The sequence below is a fragment of the Ambystoma mexicanum genome, chromosome 9 (assembly GCF_040938575.1).
Source record: "Ambystoma mexicanum isolate Mex_15411 chromosome 9, UKY_AmexF1_1, whole genome shotgun sequence".
Classification (NCBI taxonomy): Eukaryota; Metazoa; Chordata; class Amphibia; order Caudata; family Ambystomatidae; genus Ambystoma; species Ambystoma mexicanum.
Window position 1 is genome coordinate 1,217,092,192 of NC_090931.1, and position 16,644 is coordinate 1,217,108,835.

Below are 16,644 nucleotides of genomic sequence, written 5' to 3' on the forward strand. Positions count from 1 at the left end.
GGATATCTAGGTTTAAAAATGCTGGAAGACAAGCATGTCCCAAATGCGATGAAGAAATGGCTGGCATTGTACACATGTTTTGGTCATGCCTTGTAATTGAGCGTTTCTGGGGTGAAGTAGCAAAGAAACTAGCGGAAAAAAGGGTCACGATTGTTATTGATACAGCCTGGGCATGCTTGCTGGGGGGGTTCCCCAGATTGCAGAAACTTAAGCATGTTAGCAAATTGAAAGATCTAGCATATGTGCTCGCGAAAAGAAGAATTGCCATGGGATGGAAGACAAGTCACAGGCCACGGGTGGAGGTGTGGTGGAGGGAGTTGCAGAAATGGGCAGAGGCCGAAACCATGGTATGGCAGGAGGCGAGCAATGTTGGGGGAGAGGAGGAGGCGGGAACCCTGATGGCATGGAAATCATTAATAGCGGAATTGTTTGGAACGACACAAGACCTGACAGATTCCACAGAATGCGCGACTCCACCACGCGAGGCAGATACAGAAAGTGTGGAATAAATAGGCTCATAAGGGAGGGTGGGATAAGGGGAGCAGTGAGTAAAATTAAGCAATGTACAATGGAACTGTTGATATTTGTACTGCGTGTTTGGTTTGTATTGTTTTTGTTTGAATAAATCAATAAAAATTGTTAAAAAAAGAAAAAAGGAGGGTATGGGCTTTGTCGCATTTCTCATAAAATTTCTGCTTGACATACCGGAGGTGGGTTAACGCTCTGCAATGTCACACATCTTTCAGCTCTTGCCTAAGCTCCTTGACTTCTGGTAGAGTTTTTGCTACGTCCCCCGCTCCTCCCTCTAAGGCTGCCTCTCTCTGTTTTATTTCCCCTTTCAGTTGAGTTTCTCGCAGTTGCCTTGCTCTTTTCATAAATGTTCCCTACGCAATCGACAATCCCCTTATTGTGGCCCTCACTGCTTCCCACACAATCGCTCGACAAGGATCCCCTGTGTCATTCTGTTTGAAAAAATCCTGCGTCTAAATGCTTTATCCCTTAAAAGTGTGTTGTTGCAGATCCACCTCTTGTCCGTGATCGTGCCAGGACCTAGGTCCAGCTCAATAGCGACCATGTCATGATCGGACCAGCCCACCAGCTCAATTGATGCACTTTTGACATTGCGTTCAAGCGCCGCCTCCAGGAAGATGTAGTCTATGCATGAGAATGTTTTGTGTGGGGGAGAGTAGAATGTGTATGCTTTTTTGTGTGGATGCTGGTTTCTTCATGTGTCCACCAAGAAGTGTTCTTGTATCAAGCTTTGAAAAGACCCTTTCTGCTGGGGTGGGATGGCTCCCTCTCTGTATGACGCCTAATCTAAAGCTGAGTTCATCACCAGGTTGAAATCCCCTCCACAGATCAAAGCCCTGGTCCTCTCTTTTTCCAGGAATGCAAAGAGTCTTTACTAAACGGATGGAGTGGATGGATCTGATAGATCGGATGGAGTGAGTGGATCGGGTGGCATGGATGGAGTGGATGAAACGGATAGAGTGGATGAAACGGATAGAGTGGATGGAACGGATAGAGTGCATGGAACGGACGGAACAGATGGAGTGGATGGAACGGATAGAGTGGATGGAACAGCCTTACTGAAAACCACCATATCACACTACCACGCTTACTCTCTCCTACACACCACCACTCAACTAGAACACAGCGATACTATGACACATTTGGTATAGCTGTTCTCATACTAACACCCGCCACATACTCCTCATCATCCTAATTACACACCGCTAGCCTAAGCGTCTCCTCAGGCCTAATGCAGCCAGAAATCAGTCTGGGTGTCAATCCTCCAGAATAAACACATATTCCTGACCTCCCAACCACCACACCTACCGCTAGGAAGCAGCTATCATGCAAGTGCCACACCAGCTGCACACATATCCAGTGCACTCACGCATTTCATGACTCCCTCTCCCTCTCTCTCTCTACTGACTTGAACTACGGTTCCCGAGGGCGTTCAACCTACCAGCGCTTTGAGATCATACCAAAGATACATAAGGTGTATTTATATGAAAAGTAACATAACATAACATAACTAAACACCAATTACTGTGTGTTCGGTGCATATGCTGAGCACAGAGTGATATCTCTTGTTCTGTTGATAACTAAGTACCTCCCTTCTGGGTCCCTGTGGGTGTGTGTGATCTGCAGTCCTAAGGTTGCGCGGTGCAAGATGCCTACCTCTCCCGTTTTGACTGGACCTGATGCCCATATGGCTCCCCCCAGCTGTCTACCTTTGGGAGTGAATTCTTCTCCACTTTTAAATTTGATTTCCTGTACAAAGAGTATGTCAAGATTGGCTTGTTGGAAAGCGTTCAGTAACATTGACCTTTTCTGGGGGAGTTGAGACCCTTCACGTTTAGTGACCCTATCTGCACTGTGTCATTTGACATGTCCCTGGGAAGCCTCGTGCCCTATGTGTGCCTGTGATTGCTGGCTTTAGCCGATTGTAGCTTCTATGCGGGTTTTTGTGCGTGTGCATTATGTACCCTTTTAATAGTTTGAGTTTTGTGATGAAAAAAACCTTGACTTTGATCCCCTGCTCCCTCTTTCTCTCAAGTACTGTTCCCCACTCTCCTCACCCCCGCTGTAAAGAAAGTGAAAAAAAAACAAAAGAGGGATTCCCCCTGAAACTGGAGAGACCCTAGGAAAAAACATAGGGCCACGCTACGGGTGACTCCCCGAGGGCCCACAACATTTTAACTTTAACTTGAAAGCGGCTGGTAGGGGCGATTGCGCAGTTACCATCATCTTAGTCGCCCAGCGCGGCGAATAAAGGTTGGTGGTCCGTGGAAAGGCCAGCTGGTCTTGCATGGCGCAGTAACTCTTTGCCTGCTAATCTTACCAAGTAGTGTGTCTGTGTAACTAGCGATGCCCTTGCATCCCTTTCCCGTGGACATCTATATTCAAATTTCAGCGAGTGTTAAGTCTCTTGAATTTCCTTGTGCCCTTGGAGCGACCATGCTTTGGCCAGGGGCCAATAGGTTTCCTGGTTGGCTCAGAGGACGACGGGAGTCCCTCCAGTTCAGTGGTTCCTGCACCTGAAGTTAGGCCCCGCAAGACGCTGGTTGCTTCCTCACTCAAGACCACTCTGTACTCCTTGTTACCGTGCTCAAACAGGAGTGGTAAGGGGAAGCCCCAACTGTAGCGGATGTTATGCTCTCGTAGCCAGGTGGTTAGAGGGCGACAGTCTCTCCTTTGGGCGAGACCGACAGGTCTTGATAGATTTTGACCCGCAAGTCCTCAAAGTCAATATGTTTGCATTCTCTGGCTCGCTGCACTATCTCTACCTTATGTCTGTAGTGGTGACATTCGGCAAATACTGATCTTGGTCCGTTCGGGGGGCCTCCAGCCCGATGTACTCTTTCAAATGCTAGGTCCGGAGTTAGAGGAGTCGCGAAGAGTGAGCCCACTAGTGCTTTGACTCTTCTCTCCAGGCTCACAGGTGTCTCATTGGGTACTTCTTTGTGGCCTTGGATTCGAATGTTAGCCCTCCGCTCCCTGTTTTCTAGGTCGTCGACTTTAGCTGCCAAGTCCATGTTTTTCTGCTCGAGGTCTTGAAAGCGACTTTCTGACCTCATTGAGGTCTGTGGACTGCTGATAATTCTCGAGTGCCTCTACTTTGTCCTCAATTTTGTGGCTTCTTTCCTGAAGAGCACTTACTGTTGATGTCATGCTGCTACGTAGTGATCTGATTTCGTCTAATAGGAGACGCATGTTCGCTTTTGTTGGGGTTTCGTGATCACCCCTGGGTATGAGAGGAGCTTTCTGAGATGTCTGCGTTGCCATGGCTGGGTCGGCTCTGTGGTATTCCTGGAGCTTTTGGACTGTTGCTGGGTTTACTCCACTCTTCACTTGCGCAGGGGTATGCCCCGCTCTTTGGGAAGACCTCTGCAGGTTTCATGCTCGTGGTGGGGACTGTCTCTGCATTCTCCTTACTGATTTAAAAAAAAATGTTTTTATTGGCATTTATCTGTAAACATAAAGCATTTAAACACAGGTTATTACTTCATAACAACTGGTATTGTCTTGTGTCTGCCTTGTAATCAATATTTAACCATTAAACAAGAATTAACTGTAACTGTCCTCCTTCCTGTTATCACTGTCTCTCACTCGCCTTTTGCATGTGAGTCTTTCGTGAGATGCAAGCTCTATGCCTTGGGGGATTTCCATTGGGGGGGTGTGATCTCTGTCTTGGTGGTATTGTTCCAGGCGTGCAGTTCATGTTTGTGTGTTGGCTCAGGCGGGTTGAAAGTTTGTCGAGAAAATCATGTCTCTCAGTAGAGCTTTCCACGACTCTAGTGTTGCGTTTATTTCACCTCCCCCTTGCCTGTTCCCATCCTCCCAGGCTTTAGTTTCGGCGGCGGTCCATCTCTCCATCTCTTTGATCCAGGATTCATGTCTGGGGCCTCTGGGTGATTTCCAAGCCATTGCGATCGTTCTCTCCGCGAGGATGCACGCCATGTCCATTAGCTTTACTATGTGTTTGATTTCAGTGGGCATTCCTTTGGTGTCCATTCGTATCTTTCTACTCCTGCTTTCCTGCAGGTTTGCTCGATTGTGGACCAGAATTTCAGTGATTTCGGGCAAGTCCAGAACATGTGGCTCATGTCTGCATGTTCATTGCAACACCATGGGCATTGTGGCTGGGTTTGTTTGTTGAATTTGGCTACCCAGCGTGGGATCATGTAGGTTCTATAAAGGACATTCAGGTGGATGAGTCTGAACCTGGCGTTTCTTGACACCGCATTTGGGTATTGCAGGGCCCTGTTCCATTCGTTTTCGGTGATGTCGGTTGCCAGATCTTTCTCCCATTTTTCTTCCAGATGCACGCTGCGTGGGTTGGGTCTGTCGATTATCTGGGTGTATAGTCTGGATGTTGGTTTCCATCCATCGCTCAAGTTGTACATCTCCTGCACAAGGGGGTTTGGTTCTGGTTCCTCAGGCTGTTAGGGAGAATTCTCATTTATGGTTAATTTCCCTCACCTAGTGAGTCCCCCAGCAGCTTTGCTGGACTTCTGTAGTTTATTTTTTTCCACTTGGTAACAGTGTGAGCTTTTCCCCCACTCTTACCTGCGTTTTGGCAAGTATATTTCTCTGTTTTTGAGATTGTGGACTCTGGAGTAGACCACTTCAGTAGCCCCCTTCTGTAACACAGGGTTGTCTTTGAGACTTCCCCCCGACTCCATTTCTGAGGCTGACTACAGTCCCCCAGAAAACGGTAAAGTTACCATTAGCTTTATCTAGTCAATCTACCACAGATCCAGTACACCCCATCTTCCATGGAGTACTGGAAAGGGTTAATTCGTATCCCTTTTTATCTGTGCCTCCTAGAACATTGTTTCGCTCTTTTTAATTTAGACCTGGCTGGTGGCAGTGGTATCTACCCTAACTTTTCTACCGCGATTATATTAGATAAACGTGGTATTGTTCTTGGCTATTATATTAGCCTCGAACATAAACCCGCTTGACCAAATTGTCTTTCTCTTGGCTCCGGTTGGGTTTATTCGCCATTTCTTTTTGTTAAAGTCCTTCTTGTGTTTTACTTTGTGCGGCAAACTAGGTTCGCCTTCTTCGTTTACCGTCTTTTGGCAGGCTTCTGCACCAGGCGCCTGGGTGTCTAGGTGGGCTGAATGTGAGGGAGGGGTGTAGTCACCCCCTGCACAGGGTATCCTTGGAAACCCAAGTCGCACTTTGCCATGATTGGCTGAGGTGGTTGTCCAGGCTGGACAACCCCCCTGCTGGGTGATTGAGAGCCAGGCTGTGTGAATATGGGTTTTTCGCATAAAAGGCAGGTCTCTTGGGCTAGAAGTCAGAGAGTCGCCACTGGAACTACAAGGAACCACAGAGAAGCAGAGAGAACGACGACTGCTGCAACTACCCCGTCCCGGTGAAGCCCTGCTGCAGTCCTGAGCTATCTACCATTCAGCGACTAAGAGAAGATCCAGCCCGGAGTCTTCTTCCCTTGAGCCTGGTGGGGATAACCAGCTCATCTTCCACAGCCAGAGGATCCTCTTCCATGGTCGAAATTGCTGCACACTGCTGTAGTGGTCCGGATAGCCATCTGAAGAGCCTCTCCTCTTTTTAAGGAGTGCACCTTTTATTCTTTGTTGCTGCTGCCGGCTTCATCCCTGTGTGGTGCAGACCCCCTTCAGACGTCCTCCTTCACAACAAAGCTCCAGGAACCGTGGGTCTGCGGGAAACCAACAGAAACAACTGCCAGGGCACTAGCTGCACCATTGGAATAAGGTGCTGTGTTCTGCTTAAGGAAATTGGTGAACCCCTTTTCTTCACCTTCAAGGCTTGCCCTTGTCTTCCCTCCTTCTTATAACTTTTGCTTCTGAACATTGACAATATCGAAGTACTCTTGGCTACGTTGAATCGTGAACTGTCTGACTGTGTGATCTGCGGCAACAGGTCTCCGGTGTCACTTAACCCTGGCTCCGGCCCTTTGACTTTTGAACTCCTGTCTCTGACTGTTTCTCGATTCTGTCTGCCTAACCAAAATATTGCCTGTGATTTTTGCCTCCAACTCCCTCTGGGTATCTCAGGTGCTAAGCGTGTTTTTGCCCCGGTAGCATCTCATGTCACGGATACGCGTTTATTTAGTTGACCGAACTGTCAAAAAGTGATCGCAATCATATTCACAGTAACGTGTTTTGTTCGTAACACTGGTCCATTCAAACACAGGGTACTTAACTTGAGATTTACTGTACAAAGTGAATTGGTTAGTTGTAGTATATTTTACGTGAGGTTGTGTTTGAGTTTAATAGAAGTGTTGTGTTTATAACAAATGGTTTAAAAATAAATGTACTTATATTTTTCTACCTCCTGAAACCTTGAGTCAGTGTTTGCTTGAGTCACAGTAATTGTGGTCCCTTTGTGTAATCTCTGCTACTGCTCATATAATCTTGAGATAAGGCTGGCTGCCCCGCCACTGCTACCACTCTGACATAGTAGTACAGGCTTGTACCAAAGGAGAAACTTGTATTGCCACCTGTAGTCTTAATTGTGTGTAGTGGTCCCCTAAGGGCACTGCACGGGATTCTCCCTAACACAGTGTTACGAAGTGACTTCTAGGCTTACTTGTTTTACTTATAAGGTTTATTACATGAACTTAAGGAACCGTTACATAAGGATATATATATGAGAGTATGGACTATAATCAGCACTGGCCCCATCACCCAGGCAGGGGAGCTCTAACTCCCTGCCTCAGTATGGAACCCTCAGATCAACATTCCATCATTCACACAGCAACACTCCATGTGACAACACAGACTCACAGCATGACAGCATGACACAGACAGTCACTACATAACACATCTCCTTCCCTTACCAGACCCACACACACACACACACACACACAGAAGGTCACAACAGAACACATCTCCTTCCTTTACCAGTCACACACACATACACTGGGACAATCACAACACAACACTTTGCCGGACCCGTCTGAATGCAATGCATCACCATCTAATCAGGAGGCAAAGACAACACAGCACTACTCACAAATTCAAAAGCCAAGTAGACTCAGCCTATCAGGTGCAACTAACTTAGCCAATAAAATCGAATACTGCAGATAACCATGAGACACTGGCCAGACATCTTAAACCCATCTGCATACCCAGCATTTGACCACTGACAACCCGATGGCAGTATTGCATGAGTCCGCCATGCCAAAACCAACACTCTGAAGAAGGCACATGCTTTGGCACAACAACATATAAGAGAATATCACTTATGAAAGCGCTACCTCCTTTAACAATTGTGGAAACAATCCGACGTGGCACTGATCCACTCAGATCCATGCCCTACTTCATACTGGCAGAGGCGCTACCTCTCGCACAACACAATGTTCCACAAACTGGAGGCGCGTTACCTCCCTCACATACACTTGCGTCCATGCACACCAGAGGCGCTACCTCTCTCCAATACATTTGCGTCCATGCACACCAGAGGCGCTACCTCTCACTACTATCACAGCGTCACCCACAACAAATGCGCTACCTCTCTCCAATACATTTCTTCGCATAAAAACCAGAGGCGCTACCTCCCTCAAATACCCTGGTGACACGCACATCAGAGGTGCTACCTCACTCAAGTACCAATTGTGCCACACAGACCGGAGGCACCACCTCCCTCACATACACTGCGTCCATGCACACCAGAGGCGCTACCTCTCTTCAAGTACCAATTTTGCCACATAAAGCAAAGGCGCTACCTCCCTCAAATACCCATTGGGCCATACTCACCAGAGGCGCTACCTCTCTCAATTGTGACCCACATACCAGAGGCGCTACCCCTAAGTAATACCACAGTGCCACTCACATCAGAGGCGCTACATCTTGCTAATACTAATCGTGACACATACATACATATACGTAATGTTATGACTGTAGTATAATGTAAATGCAACTCACAACTGTAGAACAACATAAGTTTCAACATCTTTGTCCTAAAAGTCCATGGCCAGGTTATGACCCTAATCTGACTTGTGTAGTCCTACAAGTCCATGGTCATCTTTTGACCCTATGACATACTTTGCTCCTAAAAGTCCATGTTGCTTGTAGCAACCTACGCCTGAAAATCCTCAAGAAGATTACTCTAACCCATTCTTCCACAAGAAACTCCTTTCAATCCAACACAAGGTACTATCTAACACTTCAATTCCTCTTTATGGGTTACTTCGATCTCCTTGATAACATATCTCCAATATTTCTAAAAATCCGTGAGTGATCTGCATCTTGACCTGCAAATCCTCTAACTTGTTGTATCTAGTTCACAGCATCTCAGATACAACTATTATTTCAGAAAGGATGCAGTGCATCTTCACCTCACTTGCGTTATGGACTTCAGCTGTGCTCTCCAAATCTGCTTGTTGACTTGGACACATTTCCCTACCATGTCTCTGCTGTTCGATAGCAGTGACTCTGCGATGTATTAACCTTCTGCCTCCTGACTTCAAAGCAGTTGCTTCCCTTTTTCTTGAGTACGAAGTCCGATACTTTTCAAGTGTCAACAGAAGGCATTTAACTCACCATGTGCTATCTTAGACGAAAACACCAATTTTTCGACTTGTCAACTGTCCGCATGTTTTTATAATATCCGCCGTCGCATTCTTCAGTAAACGTATGATACATCATTCTAATCACTTCCCCATCACGTTCCGACGTAACTACAGTGGCTTTCCTCGGAACAACTGCTGTATGTGATGCGTCGCGCGTCATCAAATCACACAGTCCACAGCGGCGTATACACATACGCTTCCTCTTCACATAGCGTCGTACAGCAGGTGCTTTCCTCAGAACGTCCGCTGACTGGGCTGGGACGTGCATCATCAGATCATACAATTCAACTTCGCAACGTTCTCTGTACGAACGCCACACCTACGTTCCAGTGGATCGCCAATACCCCAGGGCCCTCAATGACGTCATCATTGCTGAACAGAGGCCGGCACCCAACAGAGCTCTCCGTTGCCAACGGCCACTCATACACGGTGAGAGACTGGTCGCTGTTACATCTCACACAGGCCAACCTCTACACAATGTGCGCAGCGCACAATATGCAGCTAAGTGTCCATTAAACATGCCAGTGTGAAAGGGTCTTTTCTGATTCACTCAGGACCGCCCATTTTCTCCACCTATAATAAAACGGGACTTTGCAGCGTTGTGGGCTTCCGACTGCTTGTTCCCACTACCGGTATTGGGTGGCCCATCAGGACAGGCAGTGTCCACTTGCTCCCCAGTTGCTTGACGGGACTGTCACTATTACCACGACATTGCATGTCCCATTACCTCAAAACCATAGCGGTTAGCCGCTTCTTCTTTCCTTTTGATACACCTACAGCAGCTGTGGGACATTAGCGGGACCTCTCAACTTGACTTTCCCATTATATGGGCTCGGCATCTTCACCAGGGGGCAACTTCAGTTTCAGGGCCACGCTCCCTTGCCGAGCTCCCTTCCTGGGCCCTGCTTCATCCTTTAACCCCTTGGGCCCTCTCAATTTTTGCTGATCCCTCATGAAGTGGGACTTCCTTGCTCTTCCCCTCCTTAACCCTGGGTGATGGGTCTCTTACTTGTATTGTGGGGACAGTGCTGACCACCACTTTGTCCTCCTCTCTCCTACACCCCCCGCAGCAGGCTCCTTCAGACATCAACTTCTTCTTCTTATGCGCAGATTCTTCTTTAAAGACCGACTCGACGCCAATGTTACGAGGTGACTTCCAGGCTTACTTGGTTTACTTATAAGGTTTATTACATGAACTTAAGGAACCGTAACATAAGGATATATATATGAGAGTATTTTTTTTTTTTTTTTGAGTTATAGCAAACATTATTTTAATGGTAAGACAATAACATGTTGTTTTACATTTTTGCTGCTCTAGTTAAGAATTCAAAATCATTTATGCTTGCAATTAACTGTTGTCTTGTAAGACCTGACTAGTGGTTGAAAAGTACATTTGCATGATCATCCTTTAATAGCAACATTTTATATCAGAGTGATTGAATTGGAATGTTTTTTTCTTTTAGATTTCATAACCTATGTGCCATTTGGTGAAGTTTGCCATTACAGTACTATTCATTTTCAAGTTTGGCTATTGTACCGTTCCAGCATTTCACAATTCTTTTGAACTAATATGGCATGTCCTGCTTGTAGCGTTGTGTAATGCAATAACTATTACTTCAATACAGTCTAAACATGAAGTCAAAATTAATTAAATAAAAAGAAGAAACACTTTGCCTGTTAGAGTTGTGTATTATACACCATCTCGGTGCTCAGTCATTTGGATCATGCTATGTGGTGGATTCAGGTTACAGGCACTTTGTGGGATGTGGAAAAGTACACTCCTACCTCTGTGGCATACCCAGAAATTGATGGCAATATGTCAAGACAAAAAAAGTAGTCTCTGTAGACTACCTGCACAGAGAAATGAAAAGGTTACGCCAAGTTTTATTTGCCTGAACACCTAGGGTGCAGGTTAGGAAAAATTACTCAAACCATTGTATTATAATCAGTCAACTGTTCAGGAGAGAGGCGTTAACAGTTATTGAAAGGAGAGTCAAATATAATGCAGGTTACTCATTAGTAAACAAAAAAACATATCTAGCATTAAGGTTGGTTGAGCTAAATGTAGTGTTTTACATGGAATGTACAAGTTTCATTTTTACAGTGGTTGTATCTTTTAGTCCAAGAGACACATTGTTAAAATTTTGTATGTCTATTTGTAATACGTACATTTTTTTGTATTTGCTTTTAAATTCTAAAAATGAAACAGTGAAAACGAGTTTGGATCAGGGAGAGCAGATTAGATAAGGGGATTGGAGAAACAAACAGTGTAAGAGAACTTGTATACCTTTTAAAGATTCAAAAGGTCATACCTTTAGAAAATACACAATGACAGGCACATCATCGCAGAATAGCAGCTACGAAGATCAGGCAGCAAGGAGATCACACACCACAATTACAAGTTTCAGAGATTGGGCTTCATCGGGGCAAATGTGAAAAGAAATGTTTTTGAAAGAATTAGCAAAAGAAACCCTAACATGCGCACTAGAAGATTGTCATGATGTGTAACATTTGTCGAGTAAAGTTCACTCTACAGGTAACAGTTTTTTTTAATATTAGAGCCCAACCCTCAGAGTTTGACCAAGGGGTTGTCAGAGCCCTAGCCCAACAAATAATTACTTATATAAAATGTGTGTGCCTTTCCCTTGGCATGTATATGAAGTAAAAAGGTTGGGGAGCACATGTGTGATCTCAAAGGAGAATGTCCTCAACTACCTTTGGCCCAATAACGAGCATCACAACCATCTCCATGCGGCTGGTGGATTGGTAGACGTAAAGAAATTGTAAATATTTTGCAAAAACACTGACACTGATATTTCTTTTTCAGAGTTAATGGATAGTCCCTTTTCTATAAGTAACTTGAAGCAAAAGTGAAAATGTCACAGAGGATGAAGACTAATAAAAAAAAAACACTCAATTATAAGGTGTAAGAAAACACCCAACATCCAGCCTTCCAGATGGGCTTTGTTTATAGTTCCGTCGTCAGATGCAATGTTCAAATGTTCCTCTGTTGGAGGACGGCACAGAGAATTCAGAGAAGACTGAGCTACAGCCTAAAGCTCCAGGTCACCAGTTACGATAATACCCGTGCGACTGCATAGGATATGCATAAGCACCATCTGATGCACCTATACCACCAGTTGCAATAGCACAAGTCTCACCATTGTGATCACTCAACACCATCTGCTACAGCATAGTAGTCAGACTCAAGGTAGTCATCACGCCCCTTAATGCAATTAATAACAAATAGCAGTTCCTCACACTTGCACCATCAGAGACACTGGTCTATATCAAGGCACAACGCAATTGTCGGACACATTGGCACCAATCGCTTTGTGCCATCAAAACCAATCACACTGATTTCATCAGTGAGACTGACATCGCCAAGGCACACAACCCCCTACTCACAACAGGGAGCCATACTGAATAACACACAAACCAATGGTTATTTCCTCCATCATTGCCAGTAGATCATGTTTCCAGACCCATCAGCTGATGCCTGCCAGGTAGTATGCGGAAAGGAACTACAAACATGGAAAGAATTTGGGGGCAAGGGGGTTTGACTACTATGCAAACACAGCAGGCAGTGGACATCATCTTGCATTCCTGAGAAAGTACAGAACCCAATTCCTTAACAGGACAGTCTTTCAATTGCAGATGGGAAGGTGTGAGGTTGCTTCACATAACTTCTTCCTTCTCGGAGTGCTTTCTCACTAAAGAGAATTTTCCAGAAGGGTCTGGGATGTACCACTTCTCCCAGACGTCAGAGTATGAAGCTGTCCGCCCCCAGGGTTTGAAATGGCCATTCCAGTGCAACAGATTGGCAGCTTTAACAAACTGCGGCGAATAGCGTTTCCCGGTACTCGATCCAAGATGTCGTACGTTCCACATGGGGTCGATGCTGGAGTGCTGGTTGTAGAAGACGATGAGCAGTGGAGGAGACGTGATGCTACCCGCCAAGGTCCTGCTGTACAGCTCCTCTGCCACGTTGAGCTCCATCCACTTCTCCAGCTGGGCTGTGATGTTTTGCATCTTCCACTCAGTTAGATTAGCCACGATGACTCCGGGGTTGAATGAGCAGGTGCTCGCTCGCAGGCCCAGCTTCCGGATCGTGTCTTTCTTGAAATCTAGGAATCTGATGTAGTTTAACTGGTTTCCTGCTCCTCGGACGAGAAACTTGGAAGACACTGAGTCACAGTCGTCTGAAAAGGCTGCTGCATGCCCGGGTTTGAGTGGCGTGTCATAAAGGTCAAGAATATCATTTTGCACTATGATATCGTCGTCCATGTAGATCGCCTTCTCCGCGTCAGGGACCATGTATGGCAGATAGTATCTCGCAAACGTCAGCGGTTTTATGGGCTCCGGCTGTTCTGGGTCCACCCGAATCTTCCCGTCCAAGACACGAGGGTCAAAATCTAAAATCCTATATTTCAAGGTTTTCAGACCTGTGTTCCTGAGCCAGGTCCTGAGGTGGTCGACGGTGTCATTCATGGTCACGATGTAGAAGACGACGTTGGCTCTGGTGTTGCTGGCAACGCTGTTCATGGCGGCTATCGCACCGCCCAGGCGCTCCTCCACTGCAGTGATGACCACAGGAATCTCCTTGCCACTCCGCTCCTCTGGCAGGCTGTCCGGCGCCTCCGGCACGAAATCTATGTGCTGGCCACCTACCACACTCGTATCATCATCTTCTTTCTTCAGGAAATCACTCAGACTGAGGAGGTTGTGATGAAGAACCAGCAGAAAGATCACGACTGCGAGCACGACGATCAGAATATTCACTTTCCGGAAAGTCATCTTCCCGAAGGCCGTGTGGCTCCCACAGGCTACGCCCAGGCGCCCCAGCAGTCCCTGCTCCCCACGTTGCAGCAGTTAGTCCCCTGCCACTTGGCTAGCGGCAGCAGCTGGTGCTCACTGCCTCCCCAGCACCAGCAGGCAGCAGCCAAATGCCAACACAGCAGGCAAGCATTGGCTATATATGAGAGTATGGACTATAATCAGCACTGGCCCCATCACCCAGGCAGGGGAGCTCTAACTGCCTGCCTCAGTATGGAACCCTCAGATCAACATTCCATCATTCACACAGCAACACTCCATGTGACAACACAGACTCACAGCATGACAGCATGACACAGACAGTCACTACATAACACAAATCCTTCCCTTACAGACCCACACACACACACAGAAGGTCACAACATAACACACAGGCCATGCGTTTCAGTTTTTCTTCGCCGTGTGCTTCACCCATTGGTACCATAGGAATTGGCCGGTTGCTAGTCCGTCCCGTGTTTGTAACGAGCTGAAGTCCCTGAATTCTCCTTCTTCAAACATGTCTCACCATGTGTAGAGTCTGGACTTCTCCCAGCTTCTCAACGCTGGTAGGTCGGTGGGGGTCTTGCAGACATCGGCTAGCATAGGGATTTCAGGTGCGTATGGGTGTTGCAGCCCAAGCAGTGAGCTGGCCTTGTTCCAGATTTGTCTCCCTAGCTTTACTATCATGGGTCTGGGGGCCCAACCTCCGGGTTGCATAGTATTTCTTTGAGGTATGTTGGGGCGGTCATTTGCTGTAGTAGGTCCGTTTCAGTTGTTGGCTCGTCCGATAGCCACTTTGCAACATGGGTTAATTGGGCTGCTAGGTAATATTTTTGAAGGTCAGGTAGTTGTATCCCACCTTCCTTATATGGGAGTGTTAAGATGTTCAGCGTTAGTTTGTGTCGGGACGGGCCCCAAAGGAAATCTCTGATTAGGGTTTCCAGTTTCCGGAAGAAGGGTATGTAGTAGGTTATGTTGGTAAAGTAGTATAAGAATCTCGGGAGTATTATCATTTTGGTTATTGAAGCTCTGCCCATCACGGAGAGTGGTAGTTTAGACCAGAATTTAATGGATTTGGGTACACCTCCCATCCCTGCCTCTGTGTTGCATTCATGCATGAGCGTAGGTGTGTGCTTGATGTTGATTCCGAGATACCGGAATGTTTGTGTTTGCCATTGGATCCCAATCGTGGGTAAGTCTTCTGTTTTTGTTCCCTTGAGCCCTGCAAGAGGAAATGAGCATGATTTCTGTCTGCTGAACTTTATTCCGGAGTACCTTGCAAAGTTGTCCAATATTTCTAGCGCCGTTGGTGCGTGCTGATGTGGATTTCTTAGATACAGGAGAACGTCGTCTGCATACAGTGAGATTATGTTGTTTATCCCGCCTACCCTAATCCCTGCATCGAAGAGCTGTTTCCTAAAGTAGATGGCTATTGGTTCCATCCCCAGGATGTATAACATTGGCGATAATGGGCATCCTTGTCTGGTTCCTTGTTGTATTGGCCAGGCTTCCGACACCCGGCTTCCAGTTTTCACTCTCGCCACGGGGGCGTTGTATAGCACCATGACCCACCGGATGAAGTTCTCCCCGAGTCCAAATCCCCTAAAGTCTTGATCAGCCACTCCCAGAATATGGAGTCGAACACCTTGATAGCGTGTAGCGATAACACTGCTAGGTCTTCTTGGCTCTCCTTGGTTTGTGCCATTACGTGTTGGAGCCTCCGTAGGTTAGCTGTGGTGTTGCGGCCTGGCACAAATCAATTCCGGTCCTCGTGTATCAGAAGTCCTAATACCCTCGCTAATCGCTTAGCTAGTATGGTGGTTAGTATTTTACTGTCATAGTTTAACATCGCCAATGGGCAATAGGAGTAGCACTCATTAGCCGGTTTGTTAGGTTTGAGCATTGGTATTATGAGGGTTTCTCTCATGCTCTTCGGTAGTGCTCCTGTCTCGTATGCCTCAAGGTACACTTCGTGGAGTATCGGAGTCAGGGTTTTTTCGTAGGCCTTGTAGAATTCAGGTGGGAGGCTGTCGCTTCCGGGGGTCTTGCATGTGGTTAACAATCTGATTGCCTCTGAGATATCCTCTGTGGTGATCACCTCTCCTAACGCCTCTCTCTGTTCAGAGTTCAGTTTGGGGAGTCCAATTTCTGCTAGGGTGTCCCTGATGTCTTCTGATGGGACTCGTAAGTCGTGGGCATATAGTTTAGCATAAAAGTCAGAGAAGACGCCATTTATTGCCTGTTGCGTCTTCTGAATTATTCCATGATCGTCTTTGATTTCTTTAGGAATGTGTCTTGGGTGCTCTCTCTTGCACAACCAGGCAAGTATTCTGCCAGGTTTATCCGCTTCCTTGTGTGCCTTGGCCATGCGTGTCGAAAAATCAAAGTTGGATAGTCTCTCCCATGCGAGTTGGCAGTCGCTCCTAAACGATTTCAGGTTCGCTTCCTCTTCTTTGGTTTTGAGCTTGCTGGTTTACAGTTGTCTTATCTCTTCCTCTTTGTCTTCTAGCTCTCTTTTTAGTTGTTTCCTGATGCCCCCTGCTTCTGCTATTATTTCTCCTCTTGTCACCACCTTCATGGCTTCCCACAGTGTGCTCCATTTCTTCATGGTTCCCGTGTTGATACTTATGGATTCTTCCAATTTCTCTTCTAAGCTTTCCATGAATGCGTGATCTGTGAGGGGGTCCGTGGGCATGCGCCACATCGGGATGGGGGATCTGGGGCCCTTCAGCCTTATTAGCGTGAGCAGCGGA

At 46.6% G+C, this 16,644-nt stretch overlaps 1 protein-coding gene across 1 annotated transcript; it reads right to left on the minus strand.

Moving 5' to 3' along the window:
• Positions 1 to 12,282: 12,282 nt before the first annotated feature.
• LOC138489017 (glycosyltransferase 8 domain-containing protein 1-like) lies at positions 12,283 to 14,042 on the minus strand. Its single transcript, XM_069616552.1, has one exon. The coding sequence runs from the start codon at positions 13,871 to 13,873 to the stop codon at positions 12,755 to 12,757; it is 1,119 nt and encodes a 372-aa protein (XP_069472653.1). The 5' UTR covers positions 13,874 to 14,042; the 3' UTR covers positions 12,283 to 12,754.
• Positions 14,043 to 16,644: the final 2,602 nt, after the last annotated feature.